Source organism: Aotus nancymaae, unplaced genomic scaffold, assembly GCF_030222135.1.
Source record: "Aotus nancymaae isolate 86718 unplaced genomic scaffold, 86718_ANA_hifiasm-v0.15.2.pri h1tg000088l, whole genome shotgun sequence".
Lineage (NCBI taxonomy): Eukaryota > Metazoa > Chordata > Mammalia > Primates > Aotidae > Aotus > Aotus nancymaae.
This window is the reverse complement of record NW_026988503.1, coordinates 40,987-64,357: the sequence shown is the minus strand read 5'-3', so window position 1 is coordinate 64,357 and position 23,371 is coordinate 40,987. Positions and strand designations below refer to the sequence as shown.

At 34.7% G+C, this 23,371-nt stretch overlaps 1 protein-coding gene across 1 annotated transcript in view; it reads left to right on the top strand.

Annotated features, from left to right (window-relative positions):
- The window catches only part of LOC105710476 (protein diaphanous homolog 3-like), a 139,718-nt gene that overhangs the window by 80,533 nt on the left and 35,814 nt on the right, over positions 1-23,371 (top strand). The window contains exon 4 of the mRNA XM_012442841.2: positions 1,755-1,859. Within this exon, the coding sequence (XP_012298264.2) occupies positions 1,755-1,859 (105 nt within the window). The remainder of the gene's footprint in view (positions 1-1,754; positions 1,860-23,371) is intronic.

Below are 23,371 nucleotides of genomic sequence, written 5' to 3'. Positions count from 1 at the left end.
AATAACCCATCCCTTAATTTACATTGACCCACCCCCTAATTTGCATACAGTGAAGCGGTTTTAAGTGAGTATAATTACAATTGCCAAGAGCACATACATTTCTGACTCTGTGCACACTGCCTGAGTTAGCTCTGTTCTGCAAGGAGCAGCACCATTCAATAAAAGGTTGCTGTGTAATACCACCATCTTGCCTTTGAATTCTTCCTGTGATGAAGCCAAGAGCCCTTCTGGGCTAAGCCCCAGATTTGGGACTCACTTGTCCTAGAACAGTTCCATTGAATTAAAGTCTAGGCTTAGTTAAGGATGATTCTTTCTCTCTGTCTTTTTAATGTATGTGAATCTCTTTATGGGGCACAGGTAGTTTTTACTGTACAGGTCAAACTGTGATGCTACCCTTGTAAATGCTGCTAGCATCACCTCAATTATTGTGACAACTAACAAACATGCTTACAGAAGTTTCCAAAATTTCCAAAATGCTTCCTATGTGGTGTTAAGTCCTATTGAGCCTTCTCTCACTAGCTTAGAGAAAAAAACAAAACAAAACAAACCATTATTCACATAACAGGGTGTTTCTAACTAGAACAGGAAAAGTGACATTACTAATTACTACCTTTTATTGTAGAGTCAAATGGAACATCTTCTAAGATCTTAAATATTTCTATCAAGGTAAAATGAAGGGAATTTTGACTTTTAATTGCTTGAAGAGTTTGGTAGCCAAGAATTGAGTCAGCTGAAGGCATAAACTACAGCATTTGATGAATGTAGCACCCTTATAAAATCTGGAAGAAATTTAACTTGCTAGGCTCCATCGGTGATTCAAAGTCTTGAATTTTATGGATCTATTCTGAGTAGAATAGTAGTTTATATACATTCAGGTATTTCACATTGCATATCACAAATGACTTAGGGCTAAGTTCAGGAGGAAATTCGTTTGAGCTGCCCTTCTCCTTTAGCCATTTCTGTCTTACCTCAGGCACCCTTTCCTTAGCCAGAACAGCCTCTTATTTTAGCAGTTAATTAAGAGCAATTCATATATTTATGTGAACATATACCTGACTTGAATTTTTAGTCAAAATTAAGCCTGTAGCAAGATCTTGGATACTTAAACCTTTATTTTGGTTGGTGCTGTTGAGCAATGTTAGATTTTAGGTGGTGGCTATTTTTATAAGTACAACTTTTATGTGATATGAACATTCAATAAATTAACTAGTTAACATTTTTTATAAGAGTAGGGAAAAGACAAAACTATAAAATGCTTTGTCTTTTACTAGAATCAGTACTGGATATTTGATATGTGCTTGTGAGTATCAGAATCTGAAAATTGGTTTATTTAGTTTTTAATTTTTATGACAAAAAGAGCAGCTCTTTCAAAGCAGTACAAGATAGCTTCAGGTGCAGCTGTTGTAAAAATAAATAAATATATTGAAATTGTGAATCCTAATGACCTTATGAATGGCAGAAATCTGCAACTGTCTAATTATCTATAGTGATGTGAATATAATTTTATTTGCTTGCTGTGAATTTTAAAGGTTCTTTTGGTAAGTGTTTTACCTGTTAAAATGATCTGGAATACTTTCTTCTCTCTCTCTCCAGCTTTTTTCTCTCTCCTTCCTTCAGGCTGAACTACACGTAAATCATTCCAAAACAATTAATGCTGCTTTAGTCACAAATTATTGATTTTTCCATTCGTAGTGCATGTAGAATTGCTGCTCTCCTTAGATTCTAAAATGAGGCATTTTAATTGTGTTTTCCAGGAAGATATGAATTTAAATGAAGATAAAAAGGCACCATTGCGGGAAAAGGACTTCAGTATCAAAAAAGAAATGGTGATGCAGTACATTAATACTGCTTCTAAGACAGTAAGTAAAACTGTCAAGTTGAAAAATACTGCTGAACATGTTTCAGTATGGAAAACAACACATTTGTCTAATGAAGTACTTAAGTTTGTGGGCAACTGTAATCAGAGGGCTTTTGAATATATAATTAAGGGCACAAGTATTATACATTTGTTTAAATTAAAAATATTTCTCATCTTATAACTTTTAAGCTGCTTATGTTTTTTAGCCAGTTACATTGCTAAGAAACACTGGTCGGTGGGAGGGGGTCTACTCTGTCACCTTTCCTTGTTAGTGAATTAATATATTTATTGATTTTTTAATGTCACTTATAAATCAGAGTGATGTTTGTATTATAGAAAAGTGAGTCGAATTTTACTCTGTCTACATCAGGGTACATAATAATGGCTTAGAATTGTATCTTTAATGTGAATCTCCCTATGAATAAAATTATCTTGTAACAAATTATAAATGTTGGTATTGAAAAGAGCATTAGGCCTCTACATGGCTGCCAATTTTCTAGAGAAACATGAAATATGTGGGTGGAAGTAATGACTAAATGTCTAAGAAACCATGACTGGCACACAGAATCAATTGCATTTATTTCATGGAACAACAAATGAGCTTGACTAGTCATATACAAATTGTGAATAAATGGATTGGATGAAAAATGTAAAATGGAAGCCAATGAAGAAGCAATCAGTAGAAAGACAGTAGGAAATGATTTTGGCTCAGTTTACAACAGAATTGGATTAGAAAAAAGTAGCTTAACACACTAGTTTTCCTTGTGTATTTTAACCTAAGTTCAGGTTACAAGAACGTAAGTTATTTATACTTTAACTCCACTTATGTACTAGACCAGTCAGTGACTCTGAGGTATTTCTTTTGAAAGAAAGACTCAAGTGATGTTTAATTTTTAAACATGTCTCATGTTCTGGCAGCCTGTTCTTCAGGTATAGAAATCACTATGAGTACTGTGCTTTTTTTAGTTCTTTATATAGACCGGCTCTGTATCCTGCTACTATGATACTGATACTATTTGCCTTTGTCCTTTAATGATACTTATATATCACAAATTGGTATTGGGGGTTTAAGAGTCAGAGCTCTGGTGTTTTGGATCTGCTTATGTATCTCTGCTTGGCTTTGGAAATCTTATTTTACATCTTTGATTACCAATTTCCTTATCCATAAAATGGGAATACCTATATAGTGTACTTATCAGAGTTAAATTGGCTAGGTATGGTGATTTGAGAGGTCAAGGTGGGAGGATCTCTTGAGGCCAGGAGTTTGAGAGCAGCCTGGACAACATAGTGAGACTTTGTCTTGACCAAAAAAAGAAATTATCTGGATATAGTGATGAAAGCCTGTAGTCCTGGCTACTCGAGAGGCTGAGGTGGGAGGATTGCTTGAACCCAGGAGTTTGAGGCTGCAGTGAGCTTCTATCACATCACTGTATTCCAGCCTGGGTAACACAGTGAGACCTTGTCTCTAAAATAATAATAATAATAAAAACAAGATTAAATTGTTTATTCCATGATTAGAATACAACATGTATATATATTTTATATATAGATTTTATTGCGTTTTATGTTTTGGGGTGCATGTGAAGAACATGCAGGATTGTTGCATAGGTATATACATGGCAATGTGGTTTGCTGCCTTCCTACCCATCAACTATATCTGGTGTTTCTCCCCATGTTATCCCTCCCCAACTCCCCACCCCCAGCTGTCCCTCCACTAGTTCTCCCCCACGGACCCTAGTGTGTGATGCTCCCCTCCCTGAGTCCATGTGTTCTCATTGTTCAACACCCGCTATGAGTGAGAACATGCGGTGTTTGATTTTCTGTTCTTGAACACAACATATTTTACAGCTGGTGATTGCCTCTTGTGGTAGTGGTGGTGGTAGCAATCGTTTTTCTTTGTAATTTGTTTATTGTTCTTGTTATTGTAATCATTATACCACAATTTAAAATATAGAGAAAAGTACATCAGTAAATATACAGATTTACTATTTGTAAGTTTACATTTCTAAGGCTTTTTTTTTGTTTTTTTAAGTGTCTATAAGGCCAGGTGTGGTGGCTCATGCCTGTAATTCCAGAGCCTTGGGAGGCCGAGGCAGGCAGATCAGTTGAGCCCAGGAGTTCAAGACTAGCCTGGGCAACATAATAAGGCTCTGTCTCGACAAAAGATACCAAAATTAGCGGGATGTGGTGGCTTATGCCTGTAGTCCCAGCTACTCAGGAGGCTGAGGTGGGAGGATTGCTTGAGCCCAGGAGGCAGAGGTTGCAGTGAACCGAGATCGCACCACTGCAGGTCAGGCAACATTTTAGGCACTAGAGATGGTGCACGAAGACAGTCTATCACTGTGTCCTATGGAGCAGCACTGGACGTACATAACAGAAACCATAAACATATATAATAGGAGGTCAAATGTGATGCGGGAAAAAATAACAAAGTGGGTGAGTGGAGATGATGTTCATGTTTTGTGTAGAGTAGCCAGTGAAGATTACCCTGTTAGGGAATTGTAAATCTAACAAGTAGGAATTCATTTAATATAAGAGATATGACATCGGTTAGAACTGGCTTAGAAAACCTTGGCATGATAGTTCATATTAATTCTTGAATTTGAGATAATAAACATAGTTTTAAGAAACGAATAAACTGTTTTGAACTTTGTTATAGTGGATCTATTTCAGTTTGCATTCACACATTTTAAACTTTAATCCTCTAATCATTTTGGACTAAGGTTGAAATTTGTTTACCAGAATTAGGTAATTAAATTATCAGGATTGAAATAGATTAGTTAGCTAAAGTGTGATTACAGCATTGACTCATTTAATTAGTGTGTGGAGGATCATGGCTCTTCCTAGGAAGGTTCTGAATAATTTGGCAGATGGTTGCCATTATAGAAAGTTCAAGCTGACCAGTCATTTATTTTTGCTCTGGAAGTAGAAACACATTTTATTAACTTTGGGGTACAGACTTTGTCATGCTACTTTATTTACATTAATGACTGGTGAAAAAGTTATCTGAAAAGAACAGAATCAAATTTCAAAGATAGGTTGTTCTAGAAAGGATATAAAAAGAATAGAGGATAAAAAAGATATACTTTTGTTATGGTTTTAGGCTTGGAATTTGCTTCAAAGTTCTCTTTTGTGGGTAAGCATTAATATTATTTTTTGGAAAATAGTACTGATGTCTATAGTGTATGATTTGAAAATATTTAACCCTGAAAGTATTAACCCTTAAAGTGGGCTTAACGTAGATAAGGTTGGTTTTTAGAATTAAAAAAAAAATGCCACCAATCAAACTAGGTTATTTGTAAGACCTTAGTAAGTTTGACTTTAGGTAGCACAAGAATAAAACGGAATTTGTGCAATTAGGAAGGATTATTAAAATTTTATTAAGCAAGTGTCGTATTTAGAAGCAGAAAATATCGGATTTACATTTTTTCAACTTCCAGGATATGAGAATGTGATCCAGGTTTGTCCAGTACACTCTGGTGAGCACTTCCACTTGGGGGTTTTTGAGAAAGATTTTCCTCCCTCGTGAAAGGATCCGGAGCTGGAGAGCCACTTTGTTCTTTTTGATCAGAAAAGAACTATGTTTTGAGAACATATTAGTCATATATTTAGATTTATATATTCAGTCAACCCTCTGTATCCATGTGTTTTTTGCATCCGTGAATTCAACTAACCACAGGTTGAAAGCATTTGGAAAAACAATCGTGTCTGTATTGAACATGCCCAACTTTTTTTTTCTTGTTATTTCCTAAACAATATAATGACTATTTACATAGCATTTACATTGTAGTAGGTATCATAAGTTATCTGGGGACGATTTAAAGTATATGGGAGGATGTGAATGTTATGTGCAAATTTTATATCAGAGACTAGAGCATCTCTGGATTCTGATGTCTGTGGGAGGTCCTGGAACCGATCCTCCAGATACTGAGGGATGACTATATTTTCTCTAGATGGAAAATCTGTGAATTGAGTTGTTAGTTTTAGCATTGATTTGTTAATATTGTAATATCAGTAGGACATTTTAATAGATTTCAGTGTCAGTTTTTCTTGCGTGGAGTTACAGTTTCCAATGTTAATTTTGGAAAACATTATCAGGTACAAGTAAATTAGGTTCTTTTTATTTTCTCTCACTTTTTGTTTGTTGTTACTTAAAGGAGGCTTATATTGTATCCACTAGAAACTTAGAAGAACCAAAATTTCACACATTCTTGTTAACATTAACATGGATTTTTTTCTTTGCTTCTATTTAAGATTAGGGATTTGATAAGAACACCCCATAGCAAAAAAGCTTAGTAAAATAGTTGTGATTGACATTTGATATATCTGATAAACACAATGCCCTTGCTTATGATGCTTTGCCTGCTTGTTTCCAGGTCTTACTTGCTGACTAGCAGAAAATTTCAGAGCCTCAGCACAATGAACCGATTTCCTATTAAAAGTATTTTCTAATAATCTAGCTGGCACTTTAGTTTTCACTTTTCCCTCTATCGGATAGGTTTTATGTATGCACAATTAAAATAATCTTCCAAGAGCTAAAATTTATCCAGATTCCTTATGAGTTGTGTCATGTTCTCTAGTATTACTGTATTGTGTTTTTGTTTAGGTAGATGATAATAAGGAAACTGATCATCTTTTCTTTTTTTATAGGAATACATTATATTAGGCTCACATTATAATTATATACTTTAGGTCTTTTAAAAATCTTGTAGGTAGTTAAGACAGCTTTTCTTTTATTGTAGCATTTTCTTTTAAAGCCTTCATCAGATATAGAAAAACTGCTATTTACTAGTTGAATTTTTATTAGAGCCTGAGTTGGTTAATGATGTTTATACCACTTGTTGGCATTAGAGGTCATCCAAGGTTGTTTTCATTTTGTCACTGAGTTGTTTCTTGGCCTAAGACATTTTGCTATGCTCGTACTTACTTTTTAGATTTTTATGAACATAATTAAACTTATGTCAGATAACCATGAATGTATTGATAACTTTGAAAGTGCCACAAGAGACACATGAAATCCATATATACAAATATAAAGGACCTTTTAAAAGTAGGAGAACCTCTGAAGGAAAAAGTGAAAATTTAAGAAAATAAATGCTACATATGTGCAGTGTCTTTAAGTGAACAAAGGGGCTAAGTAATTGATGAAATGATGAAAAAGTGTCCAGGAGCAATATCTCTTGATCTTGATATTCAGTAGAATCATCTGGGGAACTTAAAGTATTTCAGTGTCCAGGCTTTAGCATTTAACACGTCCATAAAATAGTTCCTGTGGATGGGACCCAGGCGTCAATATTGAGTAAAGCCCTCCTGGTGATTCTAGGGTGCAGCCAAGAATGAGAACTATTGGGCTGTAGAAGATGAGCCTTATCACCAGATGTCTCTTAGTATAACATTAATTTAACAAGAGACCAGGAATTGATAGAATTTAAAGGCTAAGCATGGACCATTTACTAATAAAACTATTATCTAGTCACTGTGGCTTCAAGGATAGTTTGCCATATGCATAGCATCTAAATGAGTATTCAAGTAGCATACATACTGGTAGCTGCTAAGAAGTTCCTATGACATTTGGTCACTAGTAAAAATAATCAAAGGGGAAAGTTAACTATTGTAACAGAAAAGAACCTGTTCTATTTTGGAAAAAGATGCCCAATAGAGCAGGTATCAGTAAGGAGAAGAGTACACCTGATTTTAAAACTTTAGTGAACTAATTCACCTTCCTAGTTGGTGGCATTAAACTTAAACACCTAAGCTATTTTGTACTTAAGAGATTTCCTTTGATTTCTTAGTTATTCCTTAAGGGCATAAATTCTATACATACTTAAAAAAATCTTTAATAGGCTAATCAATCACCTTGATGCCCAAAAGGCATTTGTTCCCAATTTAATGGTTTCCTGACTTACTGCCATTTCCTAACCAGCTCAGTGTAGTGGTTTCCCCCACAACCCTCAAGACGATAAATATGGTTGGTATAGCCTCTTACTATCAATGTGATACAAAAATTTTTCAAATGCTTTTATTACCGGAAGGCCTTCCAGAGTAGATTAAGTAAATTAAGGATCTGTTCTTAGGATTTGTTGAGGTGTGGAAACCAAATAGTCCAACAGTAAATTTAATCTTAGGTTTTGACTATTCCTTGTATATTACTGTAATGGTAGATTTTATTTATGAATGTTTTTTCATTGGGAAACGGCTTTGTACTGCCTTGATGAGTTTAAAACTTTTTCTGCATTTTTGTTAAGGATCACTTTGTTATACTCTCTTGTTTAGTAGATATACTTAGTGGTAGTTCAGTTGTTTTTTTATTTACTTTAGGTCTGGAAGCTATAGCATCTCTACATTTTGCACATGAGGGAATGGTCTGAGGGAGTGTGTGACATTCCCACATTAATGCTGTAGGTAGGACTAGGAACTAGGGTTTTTGACTTAAAAAAAAAAAACTTTGTGAAATAAAAATAGTTATAGAAAACATCAAAAAACAAATGTGTACCTTAATGAATTATCATAAAGAGAACACCACACAGATAAATAAATAGAACCTTGCCAGTCGTCCTGGAAGGCCCTCTATCTGCCCTGTCCCACTTAAAACCCTTTTTTAAGTTTTGTGTATATTTTAGCCTAAATGTAATCACTATCTTGAATTTATGGGAATCATTTCCTTGAGTTTCTTTATAATTTTATCACTCAAAAGTACATCCTTGGATTATAGTATATTCTTTCTATCTATCTATCTTTCTTTCTCCTTCCTTCCTTCCTTCCTTCCTTCCTTCCTTCCTTCCTTTCTTTCTTTCCTTTTTTCCTTTCTTTCTCACTCAAAAGTGTATCCTCAGACTATAGTCCGTCCAGCCAGCCAGCCAGCCAGCCATCCATCCATCCATACTTCGATAGGGTCTTGCTCTGTCACCCAGGCTAGAGTGCAGTAGTGATCATAGTTCACTGTAATATTGAACTCCTGGGCTCAAGTGATCCTCCTGTCTCAGCCTTCCAGAGTGCTGGGATTATAGACATGCACCACTGTGCTTGGCCTTTTTTTATTTAAAAAGTTTTTTGAGAGGAAGTCCTTGGGTCTGTTCTGTCCAAACACTATTGAAGCAAGTGATAGATCCATGGGGCCACCAGATGTGCTGCTGTTGCTTGTATTTTAAAATTTGGAATATCTTTATGTTTTGTTTAATCTTCAGTTATTTTATCCAGGACATTCTGAATTTCACTGATTTGTATATTTGTGGTAAAGTTAACATGTTTTCCTATCCTCTGTATTTCCTGCACAGAGACAGCTAGATCTAGAGACATGATCAGACTCAGGTTTCATCTGTTTACCAAGATCATAGGAAGTAATATATTCTTTCATTAATCTGGTTTGCAATTAGAATTCTATAATTTCATTTTCATTTATTGGAGTACTTTTACAAAGAGACATCTCTCATACACTGTTTGGTTAGCTTGTGATATAGGAAATTTAGGATAAATGCTTGATTCTTTTCCTTTATTTACCAGCTTTCAACATATTGATGTTATTCTCTGTCATTCTCTGAAGATGACCAATTATTTTTAATATTAAAAATTTATGCATTACAATTATTTTTAGTGAAGGTCAAAGTGTCCCATCTTTGGCTATTGGGACCTGTCTAGTTGGCTCCTACTCATTTTGGTCTGATGATCAAGCTGCTCCTCTAGTATATTTATCCTGCTAGACCTGGTATCAATTGACTCTTTCCTTTAGTGTGGGGAATGATATTTCAAAGTTTACAGTCTGAGGGCCAAGGATATTTACTGTTCTTTTGATTTAATTGCTGTTTTTAGTGGAGAGATAGAAAAATAAAAAAGCATGTGTGTATGTGTATTTAAAAAGTTTTTATTTTGCGTATGTTCTGTCTCCAACTGCAAATTTTGTCATCCTGTATCTACATTGACCAAGGATATAGCCATAACATTTCACATTCTTCCTTTTAGTCTTCATTTAGTTTTTCTGTTTTGTTTTGTTTGTTTGTTTTCATTGTACTTCAGGTTCTGTAGTACATGTGCAGATCATGTGGGGTTGTTGCATAGGTACTTAGATGGCAAGGTGGTTTGCTGCCTCCATGCCCCCATCACCTATATTTGGCATTTCACCCCATGTTATCCCTCCCTAACCTCCCACCTCCAGTTGTCCCTCCCCTGGTTCCCCCCAACAGACCCCATTGTGTGATGCTCCCCTCTCTGTGTCCATGTGTTCTCATTGTTTAACACTTGCCTATGAGCGAGAACATGCAGTGTTTGATTTTCTGTTGTTGTGTCAGTTTGCTGAGAATGATGGTTTCCAGATTCATCCATGTCCCTACAAAGGACACAAACTCATCATTTTTTATGGCTGCATAGTATTCCCTGGTCTATATGTGCCACATTTTCCTTGTCCAGTCTATCATCTATGGGTATTTGGGTTGGTTCCAGGTCTTTGCTATTGTAAACAGTGCTGCAATGAACATACGTGTGCATGTGCCTTTATAATAGAATGATTTATAATCCCTTGGATATATACCCAGTAATGGGATTGCTGGGTCAAATGGAATTTCTATTTCTAGATCCTTGAGAAATCGCCACACTGTCTAACACAATGGTTGAACTAATTTACACTCCCACCCAACAGTGTAAAAAGTGTTCCTATTTCTCCACATCCTCTCCAGCATCTGTTGTCTCCAGACTTTTTGATGATCGCCATTCTAACTGGCATGAGATCTCATTGTGGTTTTGATCTGTATTTCTCTAATGACCAGTGATGATGAGCATGTTTTCATATGTTTGTTGGCCTCATAAATGTCTTCTTTTGAAAAGTGTCTGTTCATATCCTTCACCCACTTTTGTTTTTTTCCTGTAAATCTGTTTTAGTTCTTTGTAGATTCTGGATATTAGCCCTTTGTCAGTTGGGTAGATTGCAAAAATTTTTTCCCATCTGTTGGTTGCTGGTTCACTCTAAAGATTGTTTCTTTTGCTGTACAGAAGCTCTGGAGTTTAATTAGATCCCATTTGTCTATTTTGGCTTTTGTTGCCATTGCTTTTGGTGTTTTAGTCATGAAGTCCTTGCCTATACCTATGTCCTGAATGGTTTTGCCTAGAGTTTCTTCTAGGGTTTTTATGGTGTTAGGTCTTATGTTTAAATCTTTAATCTATCTGGAGTTAATTTTAGTGTAAGGTATCAGGAAGGGGTCCAGTTTCTGGTTTCTGCACATAGTTTTAACTTCATTTAGTAACTATATTTGAATGCTCACCACCATCCTTATGTTGATATTTCTCCAGACATTTTATTTGTCCAAAGTTTGTTCTTTAGTAGGTCTCATGGAAACAATATTTCCTGGGTTTTGCATGTTGATAATAGTATGTGCCCTTTATTGTTGAGTCAGTTTTGTTGGATATAAAATCCTTGGCTCACATGTTTTTTTACTTAGGACCTTGAATAATACTATATATTTTTTTCTAGTATAAAGCTTAACTGCATTATTGTCAAAAGGTCAGCTGATAACTAACTTTTAGTTATAAGTTATTGTCTGTCTTTATCTGGAATGTCTGAGTTAGGATTATCAAGTATGCGGTGTTCTCTTTTATTGTGTTTCTCTTTTTTTCTTATTTTTCTTTTTCTTTCATGGATGTGTTCTAGTTTTTTGCTTTGGTTTTCTTTTTCATGGATTCTGGTATCTGTATGTTGGATTTTTGTCTATCTTTAATATGCCGTCTTCTCCCAAATGCCTTTTATCTTATTCTTTATTTCTTTTTAAGCTTAAAAAATTTTATTTATTTCATGTCTGCATCTCTTATGACATTATGTTTATTCTTGTGTTCCTTGTTAGTTTTTATTTCTGAAATGATTTTTTATTTCTGTTTTTTTCTTGAATTCCCTCACTGCATTTTTGAGTGTGTCTTAGTCTACTTTAAATATTTTTTTATGTCTTATATATTCTCTTAATGTCTGTTAGCTCACTTTGAAACTGTAAGTTACAATTTGATTTATGGGTTTGTCTTTGAGGTGTCTTTTGTCTTTTACAGGAATTTTCTACTCAATTTTGATTTCACTTTCAGCACTTTCTCCTGAAGGTAGGGTTCTGTTCTGGAGGAGCTCTGGCTATTGATGGGACATGGAGTGCTCCAGCTCCTTCAGATCTTTTCTGGGTCTCTTGTAGTCACCCATACTCTTTCCAGTTTGAGCTGCTGCTTTCAGATTGGCCTACTGAGATGTCCAGTGGAAATCTCTGGGCCATTTTGGAGTTACCCTGTTTTCATGTTTGTGGGTTACCCTGTTGCTTCCCTTTGGTTCTTCCCATATGGATGTTGCTGCTGTGCGATCTTGTGGCTGTTGGTGGTTTGTCTTCCACTTCCTGTAGTTTGAGGATTGTTGAGGAGATACTCTGTCACCCAATTTTGTTGAGTGTTTGATTTTGCTATTTAGTTGTTTGACCTTTTTTTTTTTGTGGGAGATCGGGGAGTTTTCAAAACTGTATTGCTGCCTCCATCTGCCTAGATCCTCTAGTCTTCTGATTTTGAATCTTGTGTTATTATTATTTTAATTCTATGCCAATTTATGTCTTGGGTTAAAAAACAATTCAGGGTTATTAGCACCCCCCTGCCCTAACTATTAGAGTAGAAAATAATGACATTTTTCTCTGTAACTTTTAGCTGTTAGCTCTTGGGTTTGGTGTTATTTCATCCATAAACTTTCATTAAACCTCTTAATGGTCCATGACCTACAAATAGTTTTAAGCTTAATTTCTATGCTATGCTTATGCAGTGTTACCATTTCCTTAAGTAGGTTCAGTAAGTTATGCAAGATGCATCCCTTTCTGAATCCCATTGATAGTTGGGAAATTCAGACTGCCCTTCAGTACTATACCCCACCCGTGGAAAAATAGGTCTCATCTGCTTGTGTATGTCTATAAATTAGTGAGTGTGTTAAAGCTATCACAGCATGAAATCACTTCAAGCGCTGTGAAAGACTATCTTAAAGAATTTAAATTGATTGCAGATGTTAGTGCAATTAAGCAGGCCTGATGAGCTCAGAATCATGTTTCTCAGATTTGAATATGAATGCATTTAAAAAAATTAGTGATGTACTCCATGTAAATGGAGTTCATAGACATCTAAGAGTTTTTATCACCTTCTGTTTTAAAATGGCTTAGCAATGTGAAAAGTGATGTGTGATCCCTTTGTGCAGATACTTGTATTACTTTGGATATATGTGTATTATTTGTCTTAAGTATATAGTTCCATGCCATCCTTAACCAACTAAAATTGACACTGAATGATTATTTCCTTTGCTAATTCATCTACTGATTACTTTATCTACCTTTCGTGCCTATAATTTATTTAAAAATTATCCTATAGACAGAAAGTGTAATGTTATTTCATTCAATTTTTAAGAAGAGAAAAATGAGTATGACAAAGAAGTCAAATGAGTTAGCTTAGATTATAGAAGCATAAGATGTTTTTTTAACCTTGAGGTCAGAACTTTTGACTAATTGAACTCTACCTACTTAATTTGCTTTTGCTTTATTTGAGCTGAAATGTAAAACTTTTCTAGTTATTATTTTCAAATATAACATACTGGTTTCAAATTAGAAAGTGAATTCTGAAACCAAACTATAACAAGATTAAGTAGAGTGTATGGTATGTTCATTTTCAATTTATTTCAAATTGATCTGTGCAGATTAAGTAATTAAACTCATTAATTTCTATAACACATTGTAAAATGTTATGGACATTAGGGCTTTATTATATATATAGTAGTAAAATAAAGTGGAAAAATGGTGAGTAATTGTATTTTGCTACTGTTTTTAAATACTGAAAATCACTGAAATATTATTTGAAGGGTAACGACGTTAATGATTTTTAAATAGGAACAAAGAATACAAAATATTTTTTCTAGACGGTAAAAATTAAAGTTGTGTTCTGCAATATCTTATAATAACTTATTTAACTCCTAAGAGTATACTTTGTTTCTTGGAGTTAAGAATCTAGCTTTGTTGTTTCTAACTTTGTGATTTCAGAAAATCATTATTCTTCTCTAACTCAGTTTACTAAATTATAAAATTTAGGGGTTTTTGTACGGGTAAGTATGGACTAGTGGCTATGTTTAAAATCTTAACAGTTCAGTCTTCTAATCCAAGTTCAAGTAAAGTGTAAAATGAGCCTGAGTAAATAAATGTTACAGTTGAAGCCTTCTTAAATCGGATTCATATGTGGAATAAAAAGTTGAATAAAAAGTTAACAAAACTAAATATAAGAAAAAATAACACATGTAGTATTTTTCCTGCACATGAAATATGCAAGTATGTATTCACAACCAGTCTTTAGAAATTGAGTCAAACCCTTTTCTTTGAGTAGGAGTGGCTCTTGTTTTTTTTCATACATAAGACATGCCCATAAGATATCATTTGTGATCACCATTTATGTATGTTTTGAGTAGACCAATAATTTATACTTGTGAAGTAATATGAGTTTAGACTTATAGGAGATGTATATGGTTTTTACAATGAGATTTTTTCTGTTACCTTAAACCTTTACCTAATTTTTAAAATAAGTTTTTTTAAGCAACTTACCCTAATCTTGTCTTTCTCGATCCCTAATAATGCTCTTTCCTTTGATTCTTATATGATTACATTAATGAACACAGATATTATAACAGTTCATAAACAGGGGTACAAAACATCAACTCTTGATATTCACATAATTCACTTTATGGAAGTAGATGTGTAGCCTTCAGTATGCTTTGAGCATCTCTTACTTAATATGTGTAATAGAATAATGGAAAGCCTAATAACGAACATCTATCTCTAGAACCTTAACTAAATCCATGCTTTATTTTTTCTGGTGAACTTTGTTTTCTACTCTTTCTCCAATGGGGTCATAGCAATATATTTTTCTAAAGCTTGTTTTATTTTTCCCCCAGTTAAGTTTTTTGCTCTCTTTCTGTCAGAAATGACAGAATGAATTCAAATTGACTCAAAAGCGGAGCATATTGGCTCGTGCATCTGAGAAGCCTAGTATTGACTTGAGGCAGGCATAGATCTGGGTTCTCAAATGACCTAAGGATAGGTTCTTTCTGTATCTCTTACACCTACTTTTCTAATCTTGGCTTTATTCATGTAGGTTCTTTTTATATGTAGAAGATTAGTAGAACCTCCTGATTTAACACCTGTATTTTAGGTCTAGTAGTCTTCAGAAACTTTAGGTCACTTACCCCATTGATTTTTAAAAAGTTGATTATATGTTACTTAGCTAATATATATTTTATGTGAATATGTCTATACCTCCTATTTGTTACATTCATTTTATATGTAATAGAGTTTTAATTCAAATATATATGAATTGAAAATATAAATAAAATAATGTATTACTATTTCATTTGAAAATTTTGCCTCAAATGAAATCAGTTTGGTTTCTCTTTAATTTTTATCACATTTTAGGTATGTTGGATTCATGACATAATTCCATTCATTAGTTTTCTTCTAAAAATTATACCCATTTCCCCTCCTGAATTTTAACTTTAAATTATCCATTCTATTCTGTCCCGTATAACTGAACTTAACCATATTCACTCAGGGATGTTCTGGGATCACGTGCAAACATGCAGTAACCATTACACTTCTCCAAAGTTCATGCTGACCTCCACCTTGCCCACTTCAACTCTTTTTTTGTTCTTGCCTTGCCTGTACTAGTTCTGCCCTTCTTATACCACAAACCAGCTCCTGTTCTCCCTTTAGCCATTTTTAAGTACTCAGTTGTAATTTGCTGTTTTGACTTCAGCGTTGCCACCCTTTTTGCCTATTGAATTAGTACTTGAGGGCACTGAATGAGATATACAATGCTTTGGTTCTCCCTTTTTATGTTGCACTTGGAGGAAAAGACATGCACTGAGGTCATGTGTTATTCAGGCAAAATAAATCCTTAAAAGAATCCACATTGATGGGGATCTTGGAGGCCCATAAACTTGATTGGTCAACATACAAAGATTCAGTTTGTGTTCCATGAGCAGGCATACTATCTATTTTGATGGAGACTGATGTATAAAAATCCAAATATCACTTTAGTAATTTACAATCAGAAATACTATTCTTAAGAAGACTCTTGTAGTTTCTTCTCTCCTTATAATGCTAGGCTACACAGGAAGCCAGATGATAGAGAGTTGCTTACTAGGTTTGTTGGATGATCCACTATGGAGATAATAGGGTGTATATTTAGACTAATAGACATCCTACAACTGTGCACGCACCCAGCATCATGTGCTTTCCTTTAATGTGATAAATTAGAAGCTCCATGAAGGCAGAGAATTCTTGCTGCAGCAAAAACTATATATTTATGTTTATGTGTCTGGGCACTCCCTTTCCTGGGGAGTCGCAATGTGATTTTGCAGCACTTTAGGTCTATGGACATGTTTGCAGGTACTGTGCAGACTGCCTCCTCCTGTAACACATGCTCACTTCTCTTAGAGTACTCTGAAATTGATAAGATCATGCTTTCTTATGGCAACTTAAATAAATTTATTTTATTTTGAGGTCATAAATTTATTTTATTCTGATATTGGTATACATGTGTATAATCTCCTGAGTCATTTTGTTGGGAGGCTTACATTATCTCAAATTTTTATTTTCCTTAATTTAATCTGAAGTTAATTATAATTTAAGATTCGGGAGTATCTTATAGTTGGCAAAATGTATCTCTCCTAAAGTATACTTCTTGTCTGGTTTTCTTTTAGAGAAGAGTTAGATGAGAACTAGTGTTCTCATTTTAACTTTGCACTATTTAGATTTTATAGCTCATGATCTTTACACATTTTCTTCGTTATTTTTGAGGAGTTTTTAGGACACAAAGGTTGTTTCAGTAATCAAAATAAAATGATTAGAAATTCTAAGATCAACTTGTTTAGTAATCAAGTAACATTCCAAGTATCATTCATTTATTCATATGCTCGAATTTAAAATTATTAAAATCAAAGATACAACTTTAAAGAATAGAGTATCTCTTAATGAAGCAGTCTTCAACTAGGGTGAAATAATTTGTTACTATTTTATTGCTTTGTTTTGTCTACTTATGTGAAAAAGGTATATGATTTATATATACTTTTCACATTAACAGTGCTATAGAAGGAATGCTTTTCTTGTGATGTATGATCAGAATTCAGATATCATTTTAATGCCCAATAAATAAGTAAAAAGGTACATGAGTGAATAAAATGTCTCTAAATAATTACTTTTATATAATGCTTATTTAATAGCAAAATCCAAGTTAAGAATGTGACCAATGGGTAATGTGCTAAATAAAGGTATTTAAAATATAACAATTTTAACAATCTTCTTTTCTTCTTTCAAAAGTGATGCATTGTTATAGAAAATTTAGAATATATAAGACATTATGAGGAAAGAATAAAAATCCTACCAAAGATGGGGCATTTACCTATAATATTAAGGTTGTTTTGATTTTTGAAAAGCCTGTTGGAATATTTTAACAGTAAAACCAAGATTTCTATAACAGAAAGATTAAGTATGACTTTTCCTGTTATGTCAGAGTTTTGACAGAAGCCCAGAGGCTGAGGCTATCAGGTGCTGAAACAACACAGCCATGAAAAGAGACTGTGAAGCCTACTGTGCTACCATTAGCCTGTCATCTACTTGAAACTATACAAGATAAGGTTCACAATAATTTAAGAAATGGAAGATTGACAGAGGGGCTTTCTTCTGAGAGAGAGGTGTCAGAGTGGTATGATATTATTTCTGACCCCTCCTGATGGACTGGAGCCACATGAGTGGTAATTTGAGAGAAACACTCAGAGGTTGATGTGTATCCCTTCCAGTTTGGAGACAGATTGGGACTTTATTCATTCTGCTAGGCTTTAAAGGCAAGAGGCTATTTGAGCTGCTTTGGTGGCAGAGCAAAGAAAAAAGATTAGACTTATAGTTGGAACAAGCTGGACTTGTGCTATAACATTGGCCAGATGTGGATCTTTCAGAAAGCATTGACTGACTTGTCTTAGGAGGAGTTTTTTCCCAAGGGGCTCCCCTGTATGTGCAGTGAACCCCAATAGGGACAGTTTATGTAGGGTAGACTGCTATTTCTTTAGTAGTATTTCTTTACTGTATTGGTAATCCATATACAAATTCCATGGAAGATGTAGTCAACACTTGGATATCAGCTACATGTAGAGGACTGTGGCACCAGAGTATAACAGTAATGCTTGATTACAGCAGTTGTCTGCATCTGTCTCTCTTTCCTCTTCACTGTCTTCAGCCCTGAAGGTACTGGAGGAAACCTGATGAGTTGGCATGGTGGAGTGGAAGAATAAGGTGGGAAAATGGTGAAGATCTGTAGCCCTGTTCATCCACTATAGATTTGAGTGAGGTTCACACTGAGAAAGGGGAGAAACTTTTTACATAGTTAAGACTGGAGTTTTAATATTTTCTTTATCTTCAGAAAGAAACTTACCTCATGAGGCTAGATAAGTTATCTGAAAATTAGAATATCATACTGAGATGATATTACCAAAATAAATCTTGGAGAGAGAGAATGTTATTAAGCAGGTTAAAATCCAGAAGTCATAGGGAAAAAAGATGGCTACATTTGCTAATACAACAAAAACCTTTTGTGTGGTTAGTGAAGGATAGAGAGAGAGGGAGTAAACAAAGTTAGAAGAAATAAAAAACTGGAAGAAAATTTTTGCTGTGTATCAATAATGTGTAAAGAACACCTATGAATCATTAAGAAAAAGATGAATAACCAATAGGAAGAAATTTACTTTACGTGAATAGGCAGTTCACCCAAGAAAAATTATGAATGTCATACATCCATATGAAAAGACATTCAATTTCAATATGTAAATTAAAATAGATATGGAGAGCATTTTTTGTCTGTCATAATAGAGAAACTAAAGATTTTTGACAGTAAATGTTTGGTGAGGGTATAGAAATATATATCAATGCAAACTATTGCTAGTGTAATTCGGCAGTATCTATCAAAATAAACACTTGTATACCCTACTGATGTAACAGTTCCACTATTTTGAACCTATTTTATAAGAATAGCTTGAGTATATAAAGATCTATATATCAGGATGTTCTTGCATCACTGTGTGAAATGTCAGGAAATTTAAAACAAAAATATTTATCAACAGAGACATGATTAAGTAATTTGTAGTACAGTCATGCAGTTGATGGATAACACAGCTATTAAAACCAATGAGGTAGATCTGACTTAGAAAGTTACCTAATATTAAAAAGGATATAAAAGCATATGTATAGTATGAACCAGTTTTTGTTAAAGACAGTGTGTGAGTTTATCCTATGAATGAGTTGGTGCTGTATGTGTCTGCCCGTGTAAAGGAAAACCCTTGATGGATTCTAACCAAACTTGTAAAAGCATTTGCAGTGATCATCTTCCACTAGGGTTGGAGAAACTGGGGCAAGAACTTTCGTTTCCTTGTATACTTAAAAAGGAGTAGTGAGATTATGGGTGACTTTTTATTTTTGGTGTTTTTGTGTGTCTCAGGATAGCGTTTTTTGACCAAAAAAAAAAAAAAAGCGGCGGGAAGGGGAGCGGATAATGCAGTACAAAGAGCTAGGGGAATAGGAAGGGCAGCCATCTCGGATTACATCTAACTTCTGGAGTGGTGAGATGTAAATCATAGTGTAAACGATTGCTCCTTGACTGTAGGCTAAAATAATCCAGACTTTCTTCTGTTAAGTATAAGAAACTTGGAGTAGTTAATGTGAATAAGATAAGATCTCTAGCACTTCAGAGAGCTCACAGTTTAGTGGAGACAAAATGTATAAGCAGGTAAGAGGAGTACAATGTGATATATGGGCCCTGAGTATGTGCTAGAGTGCTGAATTATTGCCAGAAGCACAGTGTTGAAAACGCAGTACTCTGACTTACTGGAGTTAATGGGAGAGACCCTGGATTGTCATCAGCATCTTAGCTGGCAACCTAAACAGTGCAACAAGCATCTCCTACTGTGACTTTCTTTATCAAAGTTTTCAGTGTTGGTACCAGAAAATATCCCTTAAGAATAATGTTTTCTTAGCAGAAACAAAATCTGATGTTGTTCCTAACCGAGAAACACCATTTTTGCCTTGTTTACCAGGTCATTTTACCACAGTGCAGATGGCCTGATAACATGGACCACATTTCAATTAGGAAAAATAAAAACAAATCAGCAGAGCTAATAGTATGCTGTTTGCAAAGGTTTTAAATGTGACTTGGAATAGCACACAGATTCATTTTATATTCTTGTAGTAAATTGGCACTCATTTAATAATCCCTTTTATTTACAGAATTTAAAGTTTTGGAAACATCTGTGTAAATCTATGAATAATATAAATGTTCAGTTTGTGATCGTTGCCAAATAGTGTTTATTAAGCATTTACCTATGTGTTACAATGCTGGATGTCATAAATATCACCATAAATGAAAAATAGAGTTAGCCTGGTTATTTACCTCATGAAGGAGGTATGTTACTACATTAAAATATATGAAAAGTATGATTTTATATTTGAAGAATTTATGTGTTGTTCATCTGAGAGTTTATTACATAAACAGATTTCTTTTACTCTAAACAATTAGAGGACTGGATTTGATAACATTAAGTTATTTTCTGTTTTGCAAAGTTCTTTGATTCCTTCATTTACCAGGAAATGCCACTCAATTATAATTCCTGCTTCCAAAACCATTCAGTTGAAAACTTGGTATTTTCATCTTGTGTTTTTTTTTTTTTTTTGAGAGAAAGTCCCACTCTGTTGCCCAGGCTGGAGTGCAGTGGCACCATCTCAGCTCACTGCTGCAACCTCCACCTCCCAGGTGCAAGTGATTCTTCTGCCTCGGCCTCCTGAGTACCTGGGATTACAGGCACCTGCCACCACCCCGGCTAGTTTTTGTGTTTTTAGTAGAGACAGGGTTTCGCCGTGTTGACCAGTCTGGTGTTGAACTCCTGATCTCAGGTGATCTTACTGGCTCAGCCTTCCAAAGTGCTGGGATTACAGGTGTGAGCCACTGTGCCCGGCTGATATTTTTATCTGAACACAACTTTTCCAAAGTAATGTATTATCATTGTAGAAAATACAAAAAACAAAATGCAATCCATCCATAATTTCTCCAAGAGCGGTAACGGTTGTTAACATTTTTGGTTACTTTATTTTCAGTCCCTGATAATGAGATTGAAGACACTAACCTCAAATGGTTGTTGTGAAGAATAAATGAATATTACTTTATGTGTGTTGGCTGGCATATATATTTGGCAAAGCACCTAGCAGTACTAAACATAGGTGCATTCTTTAGTTATCTTTTAAGTGTCAGCCTTATTTTTGATATTATCTCTCTTTTATTTCAATAATGTCCAGATTATGTTTCAACTTTTTATTCTGAGGTTTGTTAGAGACCTTTAGTAACTATAACTTACAGTTAGCAGTATAAGGTACTGTTTGATTGGAGATACATTTGTAATCTAGTATTTCTTGTTACTATCCAATTTTCCACTTCAAGGAAAATTTTAATGTACATAGATATGAAAGTTAAGTCTGATAGAGTACTTCTCTGTAGAGAAGAGCAAGGAATACACATTTTCCCCTGAAATTAATAAAATTAATTATGGTCTGCTATAGATTGGTTTTCTTGTTCATGTGTGTAAAGGCATGTATAAAAACTTAACAATGAAGTTATCTTAAGAAGAGAGAAAAGATGGAGTGATAGTGAAAGACTCTGTTAAGGGGATAAAGGAGGAGAAACCTATGAAAGGACTGACCTGGTGCTACAGGTATACCCATATCTATAGGTACAGTGGAGAGAGGTAGAGAAGAATTAGATGAGCTAGTCTAGGAAGATCAGTTTAGGTAGGAAAACACAAAGTATCCTGCTTCAGGGCATTGACAGGTGCACATCGAGAAGAGATGTGTAGATTAGGAGGTTCCTGATCATTTATAAGAGCTACCATGAGAGAAGGCCCATGGGGAAGGTAACCAAATCTGTGGAGCTTTCTGAATTGAGTGTCTAGTGAGGAAGGGGGTTGGCAAATGTACCCCACACTGCTCAGATGTTTGGTGGTTAGCATTGAGGGATGAATTAGTAGCCTGATGGGAAGCAGAATTGAGGGAGGTTTGGGTGAGAGAGAGAGTGGTTGAAAGGTTTGTAGAAAAGGAGTCACTAGGGAGAAAGAGACTGAAGATAAAAGAGGCAAATAGGTATTGGGATTAGATTGATGGTTTAGGGTTAAAAGTTTTAAACATAAGGAATCACACATATTTCTCTGGGCAGAGAGATCAGGTATAGATAGAAGAAAACTTGTTTCCTTGACAAAGAGGAAATTTGAGTCAGCTTATACTGCAGAGCTTCACTATTATCAGTGAAGTAAGGGGCAAAGTTATGTATTCTGAGTAGAAGAGATTTCAGGATAGTTTTGAGAAGAGCTCATAGGTTTTGAAGAGGCATTGAAGGAAATGGGGTATGATAAAAATATCTGAAAGCTGTCTTGAGGGCCCATTTGAGATTGGAAAATGTAAACAAATAATTATGCGGAACAATGGTTCTTAAATTCTGTTCAGTGCAGGAACCTTTCTGAAAAATGGAGTCTTACACAGTCCTCCCTTGCCCCTGTATGTGAAAGATAAATGGGGAGCTATTCTCTTTGAAAAAGGATAGTGGGCCTTAGAAGCCATGGTCAACTCTCTTACAGTCAGTTCTGAATTATAGAACTCTGAGAAGTGCAATGTAGACTGATACTGTCTGTCCTGATGGGAGAGGAGTACAGTGATCAGAAAAGGAAGATAATGAAAGAGAAACTTTGGGATCAGCTTCTCCTTGGCTCCAAATAGATCAGAACAATCTCAATCTGTAAATAACACAATAGTGACTCTGAGATTAAGGCTAGTGAACAAACATGTAAAATGGGAAATATTTTCTGAAATTAAGTATTAACCATTGTATACATAACTTTTGGGTGAGTGGAAATGAGAATAAAAATTTTGTGTATTTAAGAAAAAGGAAACTTTGTCAAATGGAAATTCTAAGTGTATTACTGTGGTTCTTAGGAGTAATTTAAATAATAATGCCAATTATACATCAATTTTAAAAGCTTCCGCTATTGTGTATCAAGAAATAATTCAATTCCATTTCTCTCAAAATAAACCATGTAATGATATGTTCTTTGTATAAACATGTGGAGACTTAGGAACACTGACACGGGTAGTGAGAATGGAAAATAATTTATATAATACCAATTTTCTGGTACTGACATAAAAACTGCAGTGTATCAAACTCAACAATTCAGTTGACTAATACATGGCAGTGTTAGTCAAATTTCTTTGGGTTGTCAGTGATAGAAGCCTAACTTGAGTTAATCTGAGGAAAAAGGGAAATTTTATTGGCTTGAATATCTGGAAGGGAAGGGATAAGGTTTGGGATGACTAGAATTTTCTCTCCTCTTCCCTTGGCCTCTTTCTGAATGTTGATTTCCTTTTTGCAGACTGCAGAGTAGTTTTCTCCAAAAATTGAAAACCTGAAACTAAG